The sequence below is a fragment of the Plecotus auritus genome, assembly GCF_963455305.1.
Source record: "Plecotus auritus genome assembly, chromosome: 7".
NCBI classification, from domain to species: Eukaryota; Metazoa; Chordata; class Mammalia; order Chiroptera; family Vespertilionidae; genus Plecotus; species Plecotus auritus.
In genome coordinates, this window is record NC_137774.1 from 43,148,441 (window position 1) to 43,167,863 (window position 19,423).

Consider the following 19,423-nt stretch of genomic DNA (forward strand, 5'->3'; position numbering starts at 1 on the left):
ATCCTATTTCAACCAATAGAACTGAGGCTTTCCCCATCCAATTGGAGCTGCACAGCTATTACCGCCCCCCTCCCCCTCCCCATCAGCTTCACCAACCATTTAGAGCATCTTCATTCTGACCAATAAAGACTATTTTTGGGACCAATCAAATTGTGAGAATTTGGAGTCCTCATTTGCATGAGGATAGACCAATCAGGGGCCATGGCCAGGACTTCCATCTATGTAAGTTAGGTCCCCTCCGGCTGCACTGAGAGTACACTTTCCTTTCCACTGAAGACTGTGTTTCTCTGGCTGGAGCTGAAACACTGAAGATGTCTCCTTGGAGCAGACCAGCACAAAGCAGATCAGTGAGGCCCCAGGGCCACTTCATAGTCATGCTGTTTTCACAGCCCAGCTGTATCACAATTGAGCTGTTTTGCACTGAATAAGATTTCCTTTTTCACCGCACCCCAGATTGGGGGTTCCTGTTGGCATTGAATTGGCGCCAATGACTATGGGTTGACATGAACCCAGTAACCAGTAAATCCTGTTCATCCTCACTCCTAAACAAAAAAATGCAAATTGAAACTAGGGAGATGTCACATGTCACCTGTTTGATCGGCAGTGATAAAAAAGATGCTCACCGTCTTTAACCCACCAACTCTGCTTTATGAATTTGTTCTACAGATATACTTTACATGGGCAAAGGACATATCTTCAAGGACATTTACTGTAATATTGTTTGAATTAGCAAGAGTGGACCTCCTTCATGTCTATTGATAGGAAACTGGTAAAAATAAATGACATCTAGGCAATGGGAAGCTGTGCAGCTTTTTAAAAGAATGAGGTAGATCTCTGTATTATTAAGGGAATGCTCTCCTAGTTGCATTACTAAAGGAAAAAAGCAAGGTGTAGAAGAGTGTTCATAGTATGCTACTATCTGTATTTAAAATAAGGAGGAGCCCTAACTGGCTTGGCTCAGTGGGTAGAGTGTCGGCCTGCGGACTCAAGGGTCCCGGGTTCGATTCTGGTCAAGGGCATGTACCTTGGTTGCGGGCACATCCCCAGTGGGGAGTGTGCAGGAGGCAGCTGATTGATGTTTCTCTCTCATCGATGTTTCTAACTTTCTCTCCCTCTCCCTTCCTCTCTGTAAAATATCAATAAAATATATATATATATAAAAAGGGGGAAATATATAGTCATGTATGTATGACTGAGTTTGAATAATAACTTTGGAAGAGTAATCAAAGAACTGGGATAGTGGTTACCTCTGGGAATGAGAAATGGGAGGCTGGAATCAGAGGCAGGAGGATGCCTTCTTTGCACTGTTTACTGTTTGAAATTTTTAAAAAGCCACCCACGTTTTTATCTTCTTAAAAACATACAAAGCTAAAAGAAAAATGGCATTGTTTTTCAAAACGTGTGCTAATTCAAAATCCCGATTTCATGGATTCTTCCTGGGACTACTGAATTGGAATCTGGGAAGGGAGAGCCTAGGACTCTGTTTTCCTTTTGCATTCCAGAGGATTCTGATTCACCCGAAGTTTGAGATCCATGGGCCAAGAGCTCAGAGGTCAAAGAGCAGGTTCATGGGAGTCAGGGATGTGACAAAGACCAGGGTGTGCTACTGTGGAGAGGTAAGCAAGGTCATTGGCATTTTGGCAGCGCTTGAAACCTGTGGGTAAATAATGACTTAAGTAGATGTTATGAGCTGTAATAGGCTTGATCTGCCTTACCAGCCGCATCTGGAGCTACTTTGCTCGTGGCTCTTTGTCGTTGTCCCTCTGGCCGAATAAGCTGTTCCTTTCTGCCTTCACTCGTGGTGTTGCCATTGCCTGGAATGTGGACCTCCCCCTGATGTTTCAGTTCTCTGCTCAAAGGTCACTTCCTCCAGGAAACTCTTCCCCAAACCCCAGTCTAGGTCAGAGCTCCCTGTCCCGTGTTCTTATAGCTGCTGTACTTCTCCTTTGGAGCACAGATATTGTAATTAAATAATTAGGGAATGCTTTAATGTTTGGTTAGGTCACTGCTATGTCCCTATGATATGCCTGGCACATAATCGGGACTAAAAATCAAGATTGCTCATGGGATGAATGAGCCTTAAAGAGGAAAAGGAGAGAAAGTCTGTGCTACAGGAGTGGCAGTGGGTGGTGGGGGTGAGGAATGTCAGTGGAGTGTTACTCTCTCCAGCTCAGCCTCGGGTTTTGGCCAAGCCTCAGGGAGTCTCTGATGAACATCAGAGTTGGATGTTGCTGCTTGGACTTGCCCACGGCAGCACGACTCTCTGGCCACCTAAAGCCTTGGCTTCCATGTCCGAATGTAAGTACCAGGCTCCACAGAGAGTGTGACTTCTGTCTGGCGAGGCTGCCGCTGAGCCCCAGGAAGGGACTGCTTGAGTAACCTAAGGAGCAGTGGCAACGAATACACTAGGTCAGAACAGGTCACCATGCGGTCATGTGTGTGGGCCGCAACAAGGAAGAGTCTGAACTTTGTGGCTTTTTCCAAACTGTGCCCTTGAATTTGGACGGCCCAAATTAAGTTTCGATGTTTACCTTGGAACATAGCTACAGCCCAGTCACTCAATAAACATTACTTGACAGCCTGCGGACCAGGTGCCATGTGGGTACAGGGGAGAGATTAGGTTCTCACCCACAAGCTAACAGACTCATGGATGAGCACATTCCTCCAACGCTGCATAGAAAACACATACTCGCATGCCTATTAAAAGGTTTATTCTTTATGCTCAGAAACAAAGAAGTGGCTTTGCCCCTGCAAAGGGTCTTAGCTTGAAGGAATGGGAGGCAGATAGTGACAAGAGGGAATGAGGTTGAGTGTGCAGTTCTGTCTCCCCCCTTTTCCTACTATCACTCCTCTTTTCAGCATCCCCCTCCAAAAATTTTAGGTATGAACACAGCTTGTCACCCACTGGGGGGTTGGGGCAGTACAGCTGTAGTAAAAAAATTAATGCCCATGTTCAACAGGAGATGGGTCCAGTGCATATGGGGGGGGCGGGCGGGGATAGGAGAGAGAGAGAGGGGAGGGAAGGGGTTGGTTGAGGAAGCTGCTAGAAGGAAGGGAAGGGAAAAGGGGCTGGGACCCACCCCAATGACCTGGGGGTCTTGGTCCTGCCCCTACCTCTCCCAGCACCATCCACTCCCTTCTTCCAGCCCCCCTTCCTAGCAGAACTGGTCATCGTAGTCCTCATCCTTCATCCCCTTCAGCCGAAGCCGGGCAAAGTCCTCAAATACGATGTCATCATCTGTGGCATAGCTTGGTGGTGGAAAGTAGGGGTTGAGGCGAGGGCTTCAGACCCTCTTCTCAACTTCCCACTCTCTGCCCACAGACCGAGGTGTTAGAGCGGCAATGGGACTGGAGATATTTGCAGGAAGGGACAGTTGATTTGATGACTCAACCATCCCTCCCCACAAAGAGGAAAAAATGGCGGGGGAGGGGTACAAGGTAGATTTGAACGTTATGGGAATCTTTGTGCAAGAGTCAAAGGTAGGGAGGGAGGGGATGAGGGTCTTACTTGGTATCAAATTCAATGAGGTTGGTGTCCACAGGGGCGTCTGTTTCAGGAGTAGCTGAGGGGAGGAGGCAAGTGGATGGGTGGGTGGGTGGGTAGGACCAGCTTTCTCCACTGGCCTGGTTTTGGGTCCTCCCTTTGGGGCTTGGGGTGACATGCTTACCTGACTGGGGTCTGGGGGCGGTGACGTGGTCATGGGGCTTGGGGTGCATAAGAACAAAAGGCAGCTCCACTGAGACATCCCTGGGCAGGGAGAGAGGCAGCATGAAGAGATGATGACAACGCAGAGCTGGAGGAAACCACTGCAAGCCCCACCTCAGGCTGCCCAGCACACTCACCCACCGCGGGCCACCACCAGCTTCACCTTGACCCTGTACGACACCAGGATCCCCAGCACCTCCTTGTTGGCACCCTCTTTCACGCTGCAATTGGGGGGAGGAGCTGGATTATGGCCCATGGCCCTGCACCTTAGCCCACCCTTAGGGCTCCCATCGGACCCTGAGCAGGACCACAAACTCACACCAGCCGCAAGGCTCCAGCAGCATAGGCTGTGCTGTCATAGTAAAGGCCTGCACGCCATTCCTCTGCACAGAACCCTCCCGTGGCTCCTCATCTCTCTCCCAATAAAAGCTAAAATCCTTGTGACCTAACAGCCTTGCGCTGTCTTGCTCTCCATTAGCCCTCCAACCCCAGCTGCTACTCTTGTCCTTGTAGTTCTTTTTCACTGTGCTGGCCTCTAGGCCTGCTCTCTGTGGCCGTGCAGTGTGTTCCCCGCACAAAGGCACCAGGAGTGAAGTTCGCCCTTACTGTGTGAAGCCCTTACTCCGGGCTGCTCCTGCCTAAAGGCACAACGAATGGCACATAGAGGCCAGCAGCGGATTTCCTCAGACACACCGGCCTGAGTCTGTGTTTGCAGCTCCTGCCTGGAACACTCCCCCTGCATGTCCATATCGCCTACTTCCTTTGGGCTCTTACTCAAAATTCACCCGTGGATTATGTCTTCCCTAGCCACACTATTCAAAGTTCACACACCCTGCCCCTTTCTCTACTCTCTCTGCCTTGCTTTTTCTCCTGAACACTGGTCACTAAACATGCTATATATCTGCTTTGTCTATCCTCCCTCCCCTAGAATGTAAGAGGCCTTTTGTCTCTTGTTCACTGATAGAGCCTGGCACCTAGAGCAGAACCTGGCACACGGCTGGTACTGAATGAATGTCTGTCTCCTGAGCTGCAGGAGAACCCTCCCCCGCACATGCAGCCCCCCTCACATGGTGCTGGAAGCCAGGTTGGTGTCCTCGTGCTTGAGCTTCCCATCCAGGGCAAGGCCACGCTTCTCCCGGTTGTCACTGAGCAGCGGGGTTACGGTGTACACCTTGCAGAACGTGGAACTGGGAGATACCTGGTCACTGGACAAGAGAACAAGACAATTGGAGCGGCCGGGTTGGGTGAGGGGCAACTCCTACCGCCATCGCTAGCCCTTTCTCTCTCTGGGCACAAGTCACAAAGGAGTAGGTTTTGGCTCAAGCTGTTCAAGAGAATTAACAGCTCAGAGCCACCTGATGAGAGAATGGCCTTGAAAGTGGAGATTGTTCGGGAAGAATTCCATCCCCACCTCACATTCTCCCGGGTCTACTCTTCTCCCTTGAGGTTGGGACCCAGGGCTGTTCTGATACTCACTCTTGTTCGATCTGAGCCACGGGACACTTGTACTGGGCAGTGCTGAAGAGGCAGATGTCAGCATACTGTCTCACTGTGGGGCAGGCAGGGTCAAGCAGCTCTGCATGGAGCCAAGACTAGCGCCCCACTCCAGACCACAAGGCAAGGGCCCCGGCCCACACCACTCCCATCCCCACCCCCTGGTCCTCCCTGTAGTAGTGAACACCTGCTCTGTATCTCACTCTGGGACAGCCTAAATTTTTTTTTAAATACATTTTTTATTTCAGAGAGGAAGGGAGAGATAGAAACATCAATGATGAGAGAGAATCATTGATTGGCTGCCTCCTGCACATCCCCTACCCATAACCCAGGCATGTGCTTAGACTGGGAATCAAACCCTGAACTCCTGGTTCATAGGTCGATGCTGGCCGGGCATAGCCTAAACTCTTTTTTTTTTTTTTTTTAATATATTTTATTGATATTTTACAGAGAGGAAGGGAGAGGGATAGAGAGCCAGAAACATCGATGAGAGAGAAACATCGATCAGCTGCCTCCTGCACACCTCCCACTGGGGACGTGCCCACAACCAAGGCACATGCCCTTGACCGGAATCGAACCCGGGACCCTTCAGTCCGCAGGCCGACGCTCTATCCACTGAGCCAAACCGGTCCCGGCTAGCCTAAACTCTTTGAGCCAAGCTGGGGAGAGGCCCCAGGAGGAGGCAGAGGGGAAAGGGCCCTTGAGCTGAGATGATGCCAGATCATGTGTGCAACTCCCTCCCCCAAGACCACATTCCAACCCCCACCTCCTACCAGAGACTTTGATCTTCTTGATAGTCTTGGTGGAGTTGTTGGTGACGTGAACATTAACGCTGAGGGGCTCCCCGTGGTAGTACAGCTTTTGAGGGGAGGAGGGAGGTCAAATTAATTGGTTGTTTTCACTGGTCCCATTATCAGTGTGCCCAGACACAAACACATTACTTGGCCTCTTCCCTCTAAACCCAAGCCCACAGCAACTCTCCACAGCTAGCTCAGGCAGCCGCCTCTAAAAAACGCCACCTTGGCACGTGGCTTCACCCCTCCCCCAGGGTCTGGCTTCACTGTGGCGCCTACATCACTCACACCCCACCTCCTTGTCCAGGGAAGCCTCAAGGTGCAGGGACCGGTCAGACATGAGGAAGTGGCGTGTGGTTTCAGCTGAAGGCTGGGGGCCGGGTTTCTCTGGGGCAAACTGCACCTTTCGGATCACCAGCCGCACAGAGTTCCTGGGGGTGAGGGTTTATCCCTTAGATACCCAAACAGCCACTCCCACCTCCCACAAGGGTCTGGGGCTCCTGGGAGCTGGGGTGGAATGGGCAAACCACAGAGGAGGTGGCTTCCCTCACCTTTTATGGCTTTTCTCTTCTAGTGATTTGGCACAGAAGGCTCGGATCTCAAAGTCTACGCCACAGGCCTAGAGGGGGAGAAAAAGTCAGGTCTTGCACAAGGCCCCTGCCATCACCACCACCACCGCTTCCTTCCTTCCCTCCTCCCTCAGTCTTGGGCAGGAACTCTTGCCCCATCCTGGTCAGAGGAGCATAGGGCCTGGCCCTCCCTCATCCTCTGCTTGCTCAAGGCCTGGCACCTGGCAGAGGCTTCACCCTGGCTGTGCAAGGTGAGCCCTTATATCCAGGTACATGCAGGTCAAGAGCAAGAAGCAGGGTCACACATGAGCAGTGACCACCCCAAACACAACCATGTCCACTGGGAACAATACTCTACCCTTCATCCCATCCTGGCTTCTCGATAGCCCACCCCCATCTCATGTGCCTGCTGGGCCCTACTCTGCCCCACCTCAGAACCATTTCTCCCGTACCTTCCCTGTGTCCTCTGGGCCTGGCTGCAGGGTGACGGAGCAGGGCAGATTCTGGGGTATCTGTGGCAGAGGGAAGGGGAGACTTCAGTTCCTCTGGAAGCCCCCAAGTCTTCCTCCCAATCTCCATTTAAGAGGCTGGAGAAGAAGTCCTGGGGACGAGAAGGAAAAAGGAGAGGCCCCAGGAAGAGGCAGAGAGGAAAGGGCCCTGAAGGGAGGTGGGTCTAGGGTCCCTCCTTACTGTTTCTTCCAGATCTGCCCATAACTGGTGCTTCACACCCCAAACACAGCCCCAGACCCCTTGCCCTGCAAAAGGTGGGGGGCATCCTCACTGTGAAAAAAAAGGGGTGGGCATGCTGGCCCAGCTTCCTCAGCAGCCGGTCCTGTAGGCGGGTGGGGGGCCTGGGCGGGTTGGACGTTGGGGGGAAGGCCTGGTAGGTGGCGATGAACAGGTCTTTGCGGAAGGACAAGCCCAGCACATCCAGGTCTTCACGGCCATAGCGAAAGGCGCAGGTGAGGGTCACAAACACTGGCAAGGGAGGGCAAGGTGGAGGTCAGGAACTCCCCTTCGCCAGTCCTCCCAGGACCTAGCAGCAGCTGCTTCTCGGCGGCATAAGACTTGCCTGAATCCTACACCTGGCCTGTGGCTCAGCCCTCCATCTCTCTTGGGCCCCTCTCAATGCCAGCCCACTTCACATTCTCTCCCACCTCCCCTTGAGCCCCTAGAGTTGGGGGCCAGTACCTTTGCGGTCCTTCAAGTAGTCAGGGTCCACAAGCACCACGCCATCTAGGAAAGGGACATGTGAGCTGATTTCCCGGCAGGACCTCTTCTCTGTTCCTGGGCTCAGGACCTTCTCCTCTTGGGGGACAAGATGCCCCTTTCTGGGCACACTTACCTACAGGATCCACTTTGTCTAGGTGATCTACAAAGTCCCGCTTGCCCAAGTACACAGTGAGCTGAGGATGGAGAGGGGTCACAGGGAAGATTGGGTAGGAGGGTGGTAGGGCATCAGAACCTCACATGGGCTGTCCTGCCCCTGGTCTTCCCAGGCTGGGATGTCCAGGAGTCCTGGTTTCCCCCAGTAAGCTGGAAGGGGAGGAGGAGGGGCCTCGAAGACCACCCCATTTTGAGGCTTTTTAGCTTCTCCCTAATACCTTTTCGCACCTCTGCACAGCAATCGGATGTGTGTGTGTGCGCACGCGTGTGTGGGTTTGTGGGTCACAGCCAGAGAAGGGCTCTGGGGTAAATAGGCCATGGCCTGAGAGCTGTAGGCATGGGTTTCTGGCTCCTCCCCCTTGGTCTTGCTTAGGGACCGAGGCCTGTCCCCACCCAGCCTTGTGGCTGGCTCAGGCGGAGCAGCCTTTGTGGCAAGGGGCTTCTGGAGGGAAGGAAGTTGGCTTTTAGCTGTCACAGGAAGTGGGCAGATAGGGGTTGGGGATCATCTAGGGGCAGGCTGGGCCTTGTTAAGGGCCCAGGGAGGGTCAGGAAGAGAAGCACTGTGGGAGACTCACCTTGCAGTTAGGGCTCGACTTCTTGAAGACCCTAACAAAACAGAAAGGGAAACCCCACTGCCTCCCTCAGACTCAGCAGGGACCCGGATGCCAGGACCTTATCCCTCCCCATCCTGAGAAGCAGAGCTCACCCAGGATTCCTGCCTAGCGGCTTTGTCCAGCCCTACCCCCTCCCACTTTTTCCCAGAAAGGTAACCAGAGTTCCTTAACATTCCCATCTTGGCAGCCCCTCAAAGCTGGTTGTCATGGCAACCCCCCCTCCACCCGCACTTGTTCCCCTAGTTCCCCTCCTCCACGGCAATAGCCACTGGTTGCCACAGGAACCACCCTGGCTCTTCCCAGAGGACCTCCCCCAGGGGGACCTGAATGGGCAGGTTGCAGTATTGTCTGCAAGAGACCTAACCCTCTTTCTATCTTCTCTGGTCTCCAGCTTCAAAGACAGCTGGAGTACTTGAAAGAGTAATGGCTTCGGCCTTAGCCTTAAAATGGTTTCTACTCTAGGCACTATCTAAGTGTGACCTACTCCATTAACCTCTAATTCTCCCCATCTCTAATCTCAGCATCTTAAAAGCCTGTTTATCTTTCAAGGTCCAGCTCAGGTATCACCTCCTTTAAAAAGGGGATCAAGCCCAGACACTGGTCACTCCTTTTTTTGGGTTCATGTCATACCTTGTTTATGTTTTATTTGTGGCATGATACTATGCAAGGGCAATTAGCTGTGTACTGTCTGCTACACTAGATAGACTGTGAGCATCAGAGGCCTTATTCATTTAGGTATCCCCAACACAATGCCAGACATACGAAAATGCTGCTGCTGCTAACATTTACTGGGTGAATACTGTACACCCATCACTATTTAAAGCATTTCATGTGTGTTATCTCATTTAATACTCTTAATAACCCAATGATGGAGGTCCCAATATTCCTATTTTATAGGTGAGGAAACTGAGGCACAAGCGCAGTCAAGTATTTTGCCTAAGGTCACGGTATAAATGGTAGACAAACAGGCAGTCTGGCTCTGAGTCCATGCTCTTAGTCGCTGAACTATTATACTCCCCTGCCTCTGTAATTGGCATTAAGTGTGTTGGGTTGAAAGGGATTCACTTCCTAACTGCTAAAACAATCCAGGCCTGGACTCCACCCACTGCTGGAAGAGTGGGGAAGTAGCTGGCAACTCCAATGCTCCGGCCACCTGTGGGCTTGTTCTTTGCTGCACCACCTCCCAATCCACTCTGCCTCCGTGGGGACCTCTGGGAAGGGTCCCCAGATAGGAGAAGCTGAAATCCTGCCAGCTGGCCTCTCCTTCCTCCAGCCCCACCACCCATTTCTGCTGTAATCACTTTACTTGCCCCTTCTTCCAAGAAGGCCAAGCTATGCAAAGGCCATAAGGCAGAGGTTATGGAGGTCCCCCGGGTATCCCCATCCAATAAAGGAGAGTCAACATTGATATGATGGCCAGCTAGAATGAGCACCCCTCCTCTTGTCCCCACTTGGTCTGATTGCTATGGCATCATCCAGCTCTTCCTCGCCTTTGCTTCTGGTTTTCCTTTGTCCCAGTGTTTCTTCCTATTAGGAGCCCTGGCAGAGGACTGTGACATCCACAATCCCTTGGCCAAGTGGAGTGTCAGTTTGTGGTAATTGCCCTGGAGCAGCTGCAGGGCACCTGCCTTCTGGATCCTAACCCAGCTAACCTCCTGCCAGGCTAGGGAGAAGCAGCGTGTGTATACTGAAGCTGGCCAAGGAGGCGGAGTGTGGGGGTGACCAGAAAGGGGGGGCACACAAGCAGATGCCCCCTCACACTTCCTGCTATTATCTACATTTCCTGTGGCCCAGAATTTGATGGGAGGAATTATGCCAAGTCAGCAGTCCCCCTTTGGTCCATCCTTCTCTCTCCCCGAACCACGTAACGGAAATCGGGGGCCTCCTTCCTCAGTGACTTCCCCTTTCTCTGGTTTGTTTAACCCCAAATCCAGGACACCAATCCTTTCTCGAATTATCTCTCTCCAATACTGATTCAACTTGGTGCTCAGAAACCTGGGTTCTCCTACTCTATAGCTGGGGAGTGGTGGGGCTGATATGGTAATGTTTTGCAGAACAAGGGGCAGCTCAGGACCAGGCCCCTATTCCTGATCCCCTCTGGATAGAGCTATACAACCCCAATCTTTTCCTCTTGTGCCTGCTCCCCAGGGACTCAGGCATTCACCCACTGCCCCCTTGGGGGTGTTGGGTCACAACAGGAAGTGGATTGTGCTAGAGACCAAAAACCAGAACTCGGGGTGCCAGTGTAAGGAAGGACTCTCGATTGCACATAAAACATCCGGGGAGTGGATGGGGTGCCCAGGGCAGATACCTCCTCCCCTCACCCGCGGGAAGAGGGGTAAGGCCCAGACTTGGGGAGGATCGCCAAGCACTCAGCTCTCTTAAAATGAGGCTGTTGCTCCTAGCAACCCTGGGGAGGGCAGAAGTTTGGAAGCTGAGCTACCCGGCCCTCGAGACAGGTGGGGGCAGCCCCACTGCCTGTGGGGTACTGAATAGAAGGCATTCTAGTGGCTAAGCACGAGTCTATGGGGATCCCCCTTCCGGCATCCAGCCTGCCCATATCCGACCCCTTGGGACCGGCCACCTGCTCTTCCTTCCTCCGCCCGGGCATCGCAGCCTGCAAAGGAGAACCGAATCGCCGGTCCCCACAACCCTGCCTGAACCCAGACGCCAGTTTCCTGATTCCCTTCAGCACTTGCTTTCTGCAGGGACTCTGGCATGCGTGTCCCCCCTCACTACTCCTGAGGACCTAGGCGTGCGGCCCCAGATGGCTACCCCCCAGGCTCCCGATTCTCTCCCCAGGGTCCCTGTCTGTAGACAGTCCCAGCACCCGCCCGGAGCCGCCGCCCACGTCCCGCCGAGTGGCCCCACCTCCCTTACCTAGTACCGGGTTTCTCCCCCATGGTGCGCGCTCCCGCCGCCCGCCCGGTTCACGGCTAGCTCGCAGCCTCCCAGTCCGCTGCCAGGTCCCTGCTCCTCCCTGCTCCGCCCCACGCCGCTGCGCACGCGCGCCCCAGACTCTTTCTCTGCTTCCCCCGCCCCTCTATGCCCCCCTTACCCCGCCCCCCATCCCGCCCCCGGATCCTGGGGAACCAGGGCCAGATGCGTCAGCCTGGATCGCGCGCGCTGCCACGCAGCCCGCCCTCTCCTCTGAGACACTCACACTGATTGGCTCCGCCTCTCGGGGGATCCCTCCTAACTCCCTGCTCTTCCCGCCCATTCTCCCCCATCCTTACCCTCCCTTAGGAACTGATTGGGTTCCCTTAAACGAAGGCGCCCGCCTTCCGGGAGACTAGAGCCCTCTGATTGGCTCCCTGCATCCAGAACCCTGCAGGAGTCTCCTCCTCTTTGTTTGCTTTCTCAGTGGCGGTGGAGCCCACGGGGGTTAGTGGGGGTGGTGGAGGCGGTGGGGGTTGTAGAATGAACACATGCTTGGTCTGGGCGGAGGGTGAGGGGATGCACACGTGGCTGAGCGGTTCTAGTTGGGGGATGCGTGCTTTTGGTGCGCACCGCTTTCTCCAGTGCTTGCAGCTTTCTTGGCCAGCCCTCCCACTTTATTGTGGTGTGTCAGCTCCCCCTGGTGTCTGTCTTTGATCTTTGCAGGATTACTTTGCCTTCTTTCTCGGACTACTCATCTCCTCCATCCACTCGTAACAGCTAACATTCTTCCATCTATCCATGCCTATTTTGTTCCAGTCACTATGCTAGGGCCATGGGGACACAGACATGAATGAACATGACTCCTGCCTTCCTAGCATACTTGTGGAAACACATAAATAAGTATGATCCCAGGAATGCTATAATAGAGTTATGACTCAGAAGACAAAGCAACTACTAGAAGGGTTTTGCTGGGGTGGGGGTGGAGGAGTGCAGGCTGTCCAGAGGAGGGGACATTTGAGGACAATCTTTGTGAATGGTGGGCAGAAGTTGAGAAAGGGCGTTCCAAGTACAGGGAAAGGCAAGGCACATCCAGTTCTGAAGTGTTTGTGGGGGTAAGACAGCAGGAGAGAGAAGGCTGAGAAGGAAGCGTGGAACAGTGTGAAGGATTTTGTATAACAGGTAAAAAGGAATGAGACTGAGGCGCTTCTCTGGAAGAGGACACATGGATCCAGTCGTGTTATTTATTTATTTATTTTAAAAAAGCATTTAGTCACATTTACTTATTTATTTATTTATTTATTTATTTATTTATTTTTTGTTTGTTTTTGTTAATCCTCACCTGAGGATATTTTTCCATTAATTTTAGAAAGAATGGAAGAGAGAGGGGGAGACAGAGAGGAACATCGATGTGAGAGTAACATGTCAATTGTTTGTCTCCTGCAGGAGCCCTGACCAGGGCCCCAGGCTGGGGAGGAGCCTGCAACCAAGGTACATGCCCTTGACCGGAATCAAACCTGGGACCCTTTGGTCTGTAGGCTGATGCTCTATCCACTGAACCAAATCGGCTAGGGCCAGTAGTGTTTTTTATTTTATTTTATTTTTTTAATTTAATAAATCTTTATTGTTCAGATTATTACAATTGTTCCTCTTTCCCCCCCCCCTCCATAGCTCCCCTCCACCAGGTTCCTACCCCACCCTCTGCCCTTACCTCCCCCTCACTGTCCTCATCCATAGGTGTACGCTTTTTGTCCAGTCTCTTCCCGCACCCCCCATTCCCCTTTTCCCCCAAGAATTGTCAGTCCACTCCCTTTCTATGCCCCTGATTCTATTATATTCACCAGTCCATTCTGTTCTTCAGATTTTTTATTCCCTTGGTTTTTAGATTCACTTGTTGATAGATACGTATTTGTTGTTCATAATTTTTATCTTTATCTTTTTCTTCTTCCTCTTCTTAAAGAATACCTTTCAGCATTTCATATAATTCTGGTTTGGTGGTGATGAACTCATTTAGCTTTTTCTTATCTGTGAAGCTCTTTATCTGACCTTCAATTCTGAATGATAGCTTTGCTGGGTAGAGTAATCTTGGTTGTAGTATCTTGCTATTCATCACTTTGAATATTTCTTGCCATTCCCATCTGGCCTGCATAGTTTCTGCTGAGAAATCAGCTGACAGTCATATGGGTACTCCCTTGCAGGTAACTAACCGTTTTTCTCTTGCTGCTTTCAAGATTCTCTCTTTGTCTTTTGCTTTTGGCATTTTAATTATGATGTGTCTTGGTGTGGTCCTCTTTGGATTCCACTTGTTTGGGGTTCTGTGCGCTTCCTGGACTTGTAAGTCTATTTCTTTCACCAGGTGGGGGAAGTTTTCTGTCCTTATTTCTTCTAATAGGTTTTCAATATCTTGCTCTCTCTCTTCTTCTGGCACCCTCATAATTCTGATGTTGGTACGTTTGAAGCTGTCCCAGAGGCTTTTTACACTATCTTCAACTTTTTGGATTCTTTTTTCTTTTTGCTTTTCCGGTTGGGTGTTTTTTGCTTCTTTGTATTTCAAATCTTTGACTTGGTTCTTGTAATCCTCTAGTCTGCTTTTAGGTCTCTGTATAATATTTTTTATTTCAGTCAGTGTATGCTTAATTTCTAGTTGATCTTTTTTCATATCCTAGAGGGTCTCGTTAAATTTATCGGCCTTTTTTAGGAAATTCTTGAAAAACCTTATAACCGTGGTTTTGAACTCTATATCCAGTCGTTTATTTTCCTCCATTTCTTTCATTTGTGACCTGCCTCTTTGTCTCCACATTTTGGCTGCTTCCCTGAGTTGATGGAGTGGCTTTGTGTGCTAGGTGTCCTATAGGGCCCAGTGACTCAGCCTCCCCAGTTACCTGAGGTGGACACTCTTGGTGGGCCCCTTTGTGGGCTGTGTGTGCAGTCTTGTTGTAGTTAAGCCTAGATTGTTAGTATCACTGGGGGGAGTTGACCTCCAGGCCAATTGGCTGTGAGGATCAGCTGTGTCTCCGCTCTGAGAGCTTTCTGTGCTCAGCTTGGATGGGGCGGAGTCTCAGGGTGGAGCAGACAGCCTTGGTTTCCCCGTCAGCCCCGCCCTACGAGGCCCCTGTGTCTCAGTGTCCCACATCGATGGCTGCGCGCACCTCTGAGAGAAGGCTGCCCTCGAGTTTTGCCCACTGCCAGACAGTCCAGTTTCTCCCCGAATGAGTCTGGGTTCCCAAAGTCTCACCCGGAACTGGATTTAAGTGCAGTCGGGAGGTTTTGTTTCCTTCCTAAACGAGAAAGCTAGCCGGTGCTTGCTGCCTGCCCTCTGCGCGCTGCGTGTAAGCCAGCTGCGTATTCAGCCGCCCACCTTTACCACGCACAGGTCTCCACACCTCTGTTCTCCACAGCTCCTCTGGGTCTAAGTGTCCTTTTATCTTTCCTTCTAGTTGTAGAATTTCCACTCAGCCAGCTTTCCGGTGGTTCTGGACGATGTCCGCTCTGTCTTCCAGTTGCAGTTTTGAAATTGTTGTGCGAGGCAGCAGTATAGGTGTTTACCTATGCCGCCATCTTGGTTTCTCTAGGGCCAGTAGTGTTTTTTAAAGCAAAGGAGTGGCACGATGAGATTTCTCTTTTAGGAAGATAATTCTGGGCAATGTGGAGGGTCGAGGGAGTGTAGCAAGGCTGTTGTAGTCTAAACTAATCTAGGGGAGATAATGAGCCACAGAGTAGAAGGAAGAAGAGAGGCCAGGCTGAAGAGTTATTTCTAGGGCAAATTGACTGGATTTTGGGAGGATGATGGATGACTGACATTTTGGATTTAAGGAGCTACAGTATTTCTTCTTCCACCTCGTTTTCCATACTCTCACTATCTTCCCCAAATGAACCAACTTCACACTCCCCCCTCCACTTTTGTATGCAACAAAAAGTAACATACACAAGACTGTTTCTGTAGCTTTTTTTTTTTTTGGTTTTGTTTTTATATTTTTATTTATTTCAGAGGAAGAGAGAGGGAGAGAGAGATAGACACATCAATGATAAGAGAGAATTATAGATCGGCTGCCTCCTGCATGCCCCCTACTGGGGATTGAGTCCCCAATGTAGACATGTACCCTGACCAGGAATTAAACTGTGACCTCCTGGTTCATAGGTCGATGCTCAACCACTGAGCCACACAGCATGGTCTGAGATCATCTTTAAGGTTTAAACACCAGGCCTTGCCCAACAGCTGCCACTTCCCCACCTTCAGTTCTATCACCAACTTCTAAGGTCACTGTTCACCTATTTCAATATTTAAACACTAGAGGCCCGGTGCACGAAATTCGTGCACGGGGGTGTGTGTCCCTCAGCCCAGCCTGTACCCTCTCCAATCTGGGACCCCTCAAGTGATGTCCGACTGCACGTTTAGGCCCGATCCCACTGGGATCGGGCCTAAGCAGGCAGTCAGACATCCCTCTCACAATCCAGGACTGCTGGCTCCCAACTGCTTGCCTGCCTGCCTTCCTGATTGCTCCCAACTGCTTCTGCCTGCCAGCCTGATCACCCCCTAACCACTCCCCTTCCAGCCTGATGCCTAACTGCTCCCCTGCCAGCCTGTTTTCCCCTAACTTCCCTCCCCTGCAGGCTTGGTCACCCCTAACTGCCCTCCCCTGCAGGCCTTGTCACCCCTAACTGCCCTTCCCTGCAGGCCTGGTCCCCCCAACTGCTCTCCCCTGCAGGCCTGGGTCCCTCCCAACCGCCCTCCCTTGCAGGCCTGGTCACCCCTAACTGCCCTCCCCTGTTGGCCTGATTGCCCACAACTGCCCTCCCTTGCAGGCCTGGTTCCTCCCAACTGCCCTTCCCTGCTGGCCATCTTGTGTTCACATGGGGGCAGGATCTTTGACCACATGGGGGCAGCCATCTTGTGTGTTGGAGTGATGGTCAATCTGCATATTACTCTTTTATTAGATAGGATAGAGGCCTGGTGCATGGGTGGGGGCCAGCTGGTTTGCCCTGAAGGGTGTCCCAGATCAGGGTGGGGGTTCCCTTGGGGCGTGGGGCAGCCTGGGCGAGGGGCCTGTGGTGGTTTGCAGGCCAGCCATGCCCCCCGGCGACCCAAGTGGAGGCCCTGGTATCTGGGGTTTATTTATCTTCTACAATTGAAACTTTGTAGCCTGGAGTGGAGCCAAGCCTTCTGCTTGCTCTGTGGCGGCAGTCATTTCTCTTGGGATTTATGTATCTTCTATAATTGAAACTTTGTAGCCTTAAGTGAGGCCTGGGCTGGCCAGGGTGTGTCTTCCTCCATCACCGGGGGCAACCCTAGCCTCCTGCTCTTTCCAGCTCTGTGGCTGCCGCAGTTTCTGTTTGGGTTTATTTATCTTCTATAATTGAAACTTTGTAGCCTTGAGTGGAGGCCTAGGCCGGCAAGGGCAGGCGGAAAGCTTGGCTTCCTCCATTGCCGGGGAAACCCAAGACTCCCTTCTGCTGTCTGTGGCCGTAGCCATCTTGGTTGGGTTTATTTGCATATTCGCTCCTGAGTGGCTTGTGGGCGTGGCTTGTGGGCGTAGCAGAGTGATGGTTAATTTGCATATTACTCTTTTATTAGATAGGATTTCTTGTAGACTCGTCAAGCACTTTTGTCAAAGGGTCATGACCAGAAGGTAATGAGATCTTTATTGCTATATATCTAAAGTGCTTTTGGAACTGAAAGGTGGGTGGTCTGCATGGAATGAAAACTATTGTATTAAAAGATACTAATAGAAAGACAACTTTAGAAAGATAATAAAGGCCAGGAAGAATGGAAGAGATATACCCTATTCTAGGTGAGAAAGACCATTACTATAAAGATGTCATTTCTTTCCCTGGCTGGTGTGGCTCAATTGGTTGGAATGTTGTCCCATAAACCAAAAGCTCATTGGTTTGATTCCCAGTCAAGGCACATGCCTGGGTTGCAGCTTCCATCCCTGGTCAAGGCATCCAGTCGATGTTACCCACACTGATGTTTCTCTCTCTCAAATCAATAAACACTTCAAAAATCCTTTAAAAATGTCATTTCTCAGAAAATTGTCTATAAATGTAATGCTACATCAAAATAACAATGGAACTTTATTGTGCACAAAGATAATCTAATAATCTATAATAATAAAAGCATAATATGCTAATTAGACTGGATGACCTTCCGGACAAAGCCGGGGCTGCGAGGGAAGCCTGGGTCCTGGTGCCAGAGGGAAGCCAGTGCCGGCTGTCAGGGGAAGGAAGGCCTACTCTTGCACCAATTTTGTGCATTGGGCCTCTAGTCTGCTATAATAACAATCTATAATAATAAAAGTGTAATATGCTAATTATACCGGACAGCTGAACGACCTAGACATCTTTTCCAGACGACCTTCTGGACGAAGCTGGGGCTGCGATGGCTGAGGCAGTGGCAGAGGCAAGCTGGGACAGCTGTGAGGGCTGAGCCCCTTCACGAATTACGTGCATTGGGCCTCTAGTTTGAATATAATAAAAGTCAAATCCAAGGCTGACGTGCAAGGATCTTCTTTTTTCTTCTTGTACTACCTTCTATCTAATCCTTCTTCAAGACCTGGCATTCTGCCTCCAAAATACAGTAACCCATTGGGATATTTTTTTCTTTCTTCCTCTATTTCTCTATCTCCAGTGCCATTCTGGTCCCAGTCACCATCTTTATTTCCCCCCCCTACCATCCTCTTTTACCTGGCCTGTTATGATAGCTTCTTTTTTTTTTTTTTTTTTTTTTTTAATATATTTTATTGATTTTTTACAGAGAGGAAGGGAGAGGGATAGAGAGTTAGAAACATCAATGAGAGAGAAACATCGATCAGCTTGCTCCTGCACACCCCACACTGGGGATGTGCCCGCAACCAAGGTACGCGCCCTTGACCGGAATCGAACCTGGGACCTTTCAGTCCGCAGGCTGACGCTCTATCCACTGAGCCAAACCGGTTTCGGCGATAGCTTCTTTTTTTTTTAAGAAGGGAGGACCTTTTTCTTTTTTCTTTTTTTTAATATATTTTATTGATATTTCACAGAGAGGAAGGGAGAGGGATAGAGAGCTAGAAACATCGATGAGAGAGAAACATCGATCAGCTGCCTCCTGCACACCTCCCACTGGGGATGTGCCTGCAACCAAGGTACATGCCCTTGACCGGAATCGAACCCGGGACCTTTCAGTCCGCAGGCCGACGCTCTATCCACTGAGCCAAACCGGTTTTGGCAATATGATAGCTTCTTACAACGTCTTCTTCTTCTTCTTCTAAATCCTCACCAGAGGATATGTTTTTTTAAAATTGATTTTAGAGAGAGAGGAAGGGAGAGAGAGAAATATTGATCAGTTGCTTGCCCTGATACCCTGACCAGGGATCGAACCTGAAACCTAGGTATATGCTCTAACTGGGAAGCAAAGCTGATAGGTGTACAGGGTGATGCTCCAACCAACTGAGCCACCTGGCCAGGTCACTATGGCTTCTTTATTGCTCTCCTCGATTCCCTCTTAGCCCTCTAAGTCCCTTCTCCACACAGCAACTGGAGTGGTCTTCTCAAATATAAGTCAGTTCTTTTATTTCCTTAAATATATTTTTATTGATTTCAGAGAAGAAGGGAGAGGGAGAAAGATAGAAACATCAATGATGAGAGAGAATCGTTGATCAGCTGCCTCCTGCACACCCACCACTGGGGATGGAGCCCACAACCCAGGCATGTGCCCTTGACCGGAATCAAACACGGGACCCCTCAGCCTGCAGGCTGATGCTCTATCCACTGAGCCAAAGCTGCTAGGGCTGTAAATCAGTTCTTGTCACTCCCTGAGTAAAGCCCTTCAGTAGCTTCCAAATATGATATGAATGAAATGAAATCCCATTTTTGCACCTCAGTCTAGTAGAATCTCCATATTCACCTCTCTAAGTATAACACATACCACATGTATCAATTACTCTGCCTCTCTTTCTCTATCCTTGAGCCAAACTAGCCCTCGTTCTATCTTCCAGCAAGCCCATTTCT

General features: G+C 50.8%; 1 protein-coding gene across 4 annotated transcripts; it reads right to left on the bottom strand.

Annotated features, from left to right (window-relative positions):
- Positions 1-2,694: 2,694 nt before the first annotated feature.
- Positions 2,695-11,565, bottom strand: ARRB2 (arrestin beta 2). Of its 4 annotated transcripts, XM_080681890.1 has the most exons (15): positions 11,444-11,565; positions 8,525-8,555; positions 7,909-7,969; positions 7,755-7,799; positions 7,345-7,541; positions 7,016-7,075; positions 6,546-6,613; positions 6,290-6,425; positions 5,974-6,058; positions 5,183-5,255; positions 4,774-4,911; positions 3,844-3,927; positions 3,669-3,748; positions 3,509-3,563; positions 2,695-3,249 (listed from the first exon to the last, which is right to left on the bottom strand). In XM_080681890.1, exons 1-15 carry the CDS (start codon positions 11,464-11,466, stop codon positions 3,156-3,158), a joined length of 1,230 nt encoding a protein of 409 aa, XP_080538016.1. In that variant the 5' UTR covers positions 11,467-11,565; the 3' UTR covers positions 2,695-3,155. The 4 variants fall into 4 exon arrangements, with proteins under 4 accessions (XP_080538016.1, XP_080538017.1, XP_080538019.1 ...); XM_080681891.1 differs by lacking the exon at positions 8,525-8,555 and having other exon boundaries at positions 11,444-11,563; XM_080681893.1 differs by lacking the exon at positions 7,909-7,969 and having other exon boundaries at positions 11,444-11,555.
- Between the last annotated feature and the right edge of the window lie 7,858 nt (positions 11,566-19,423).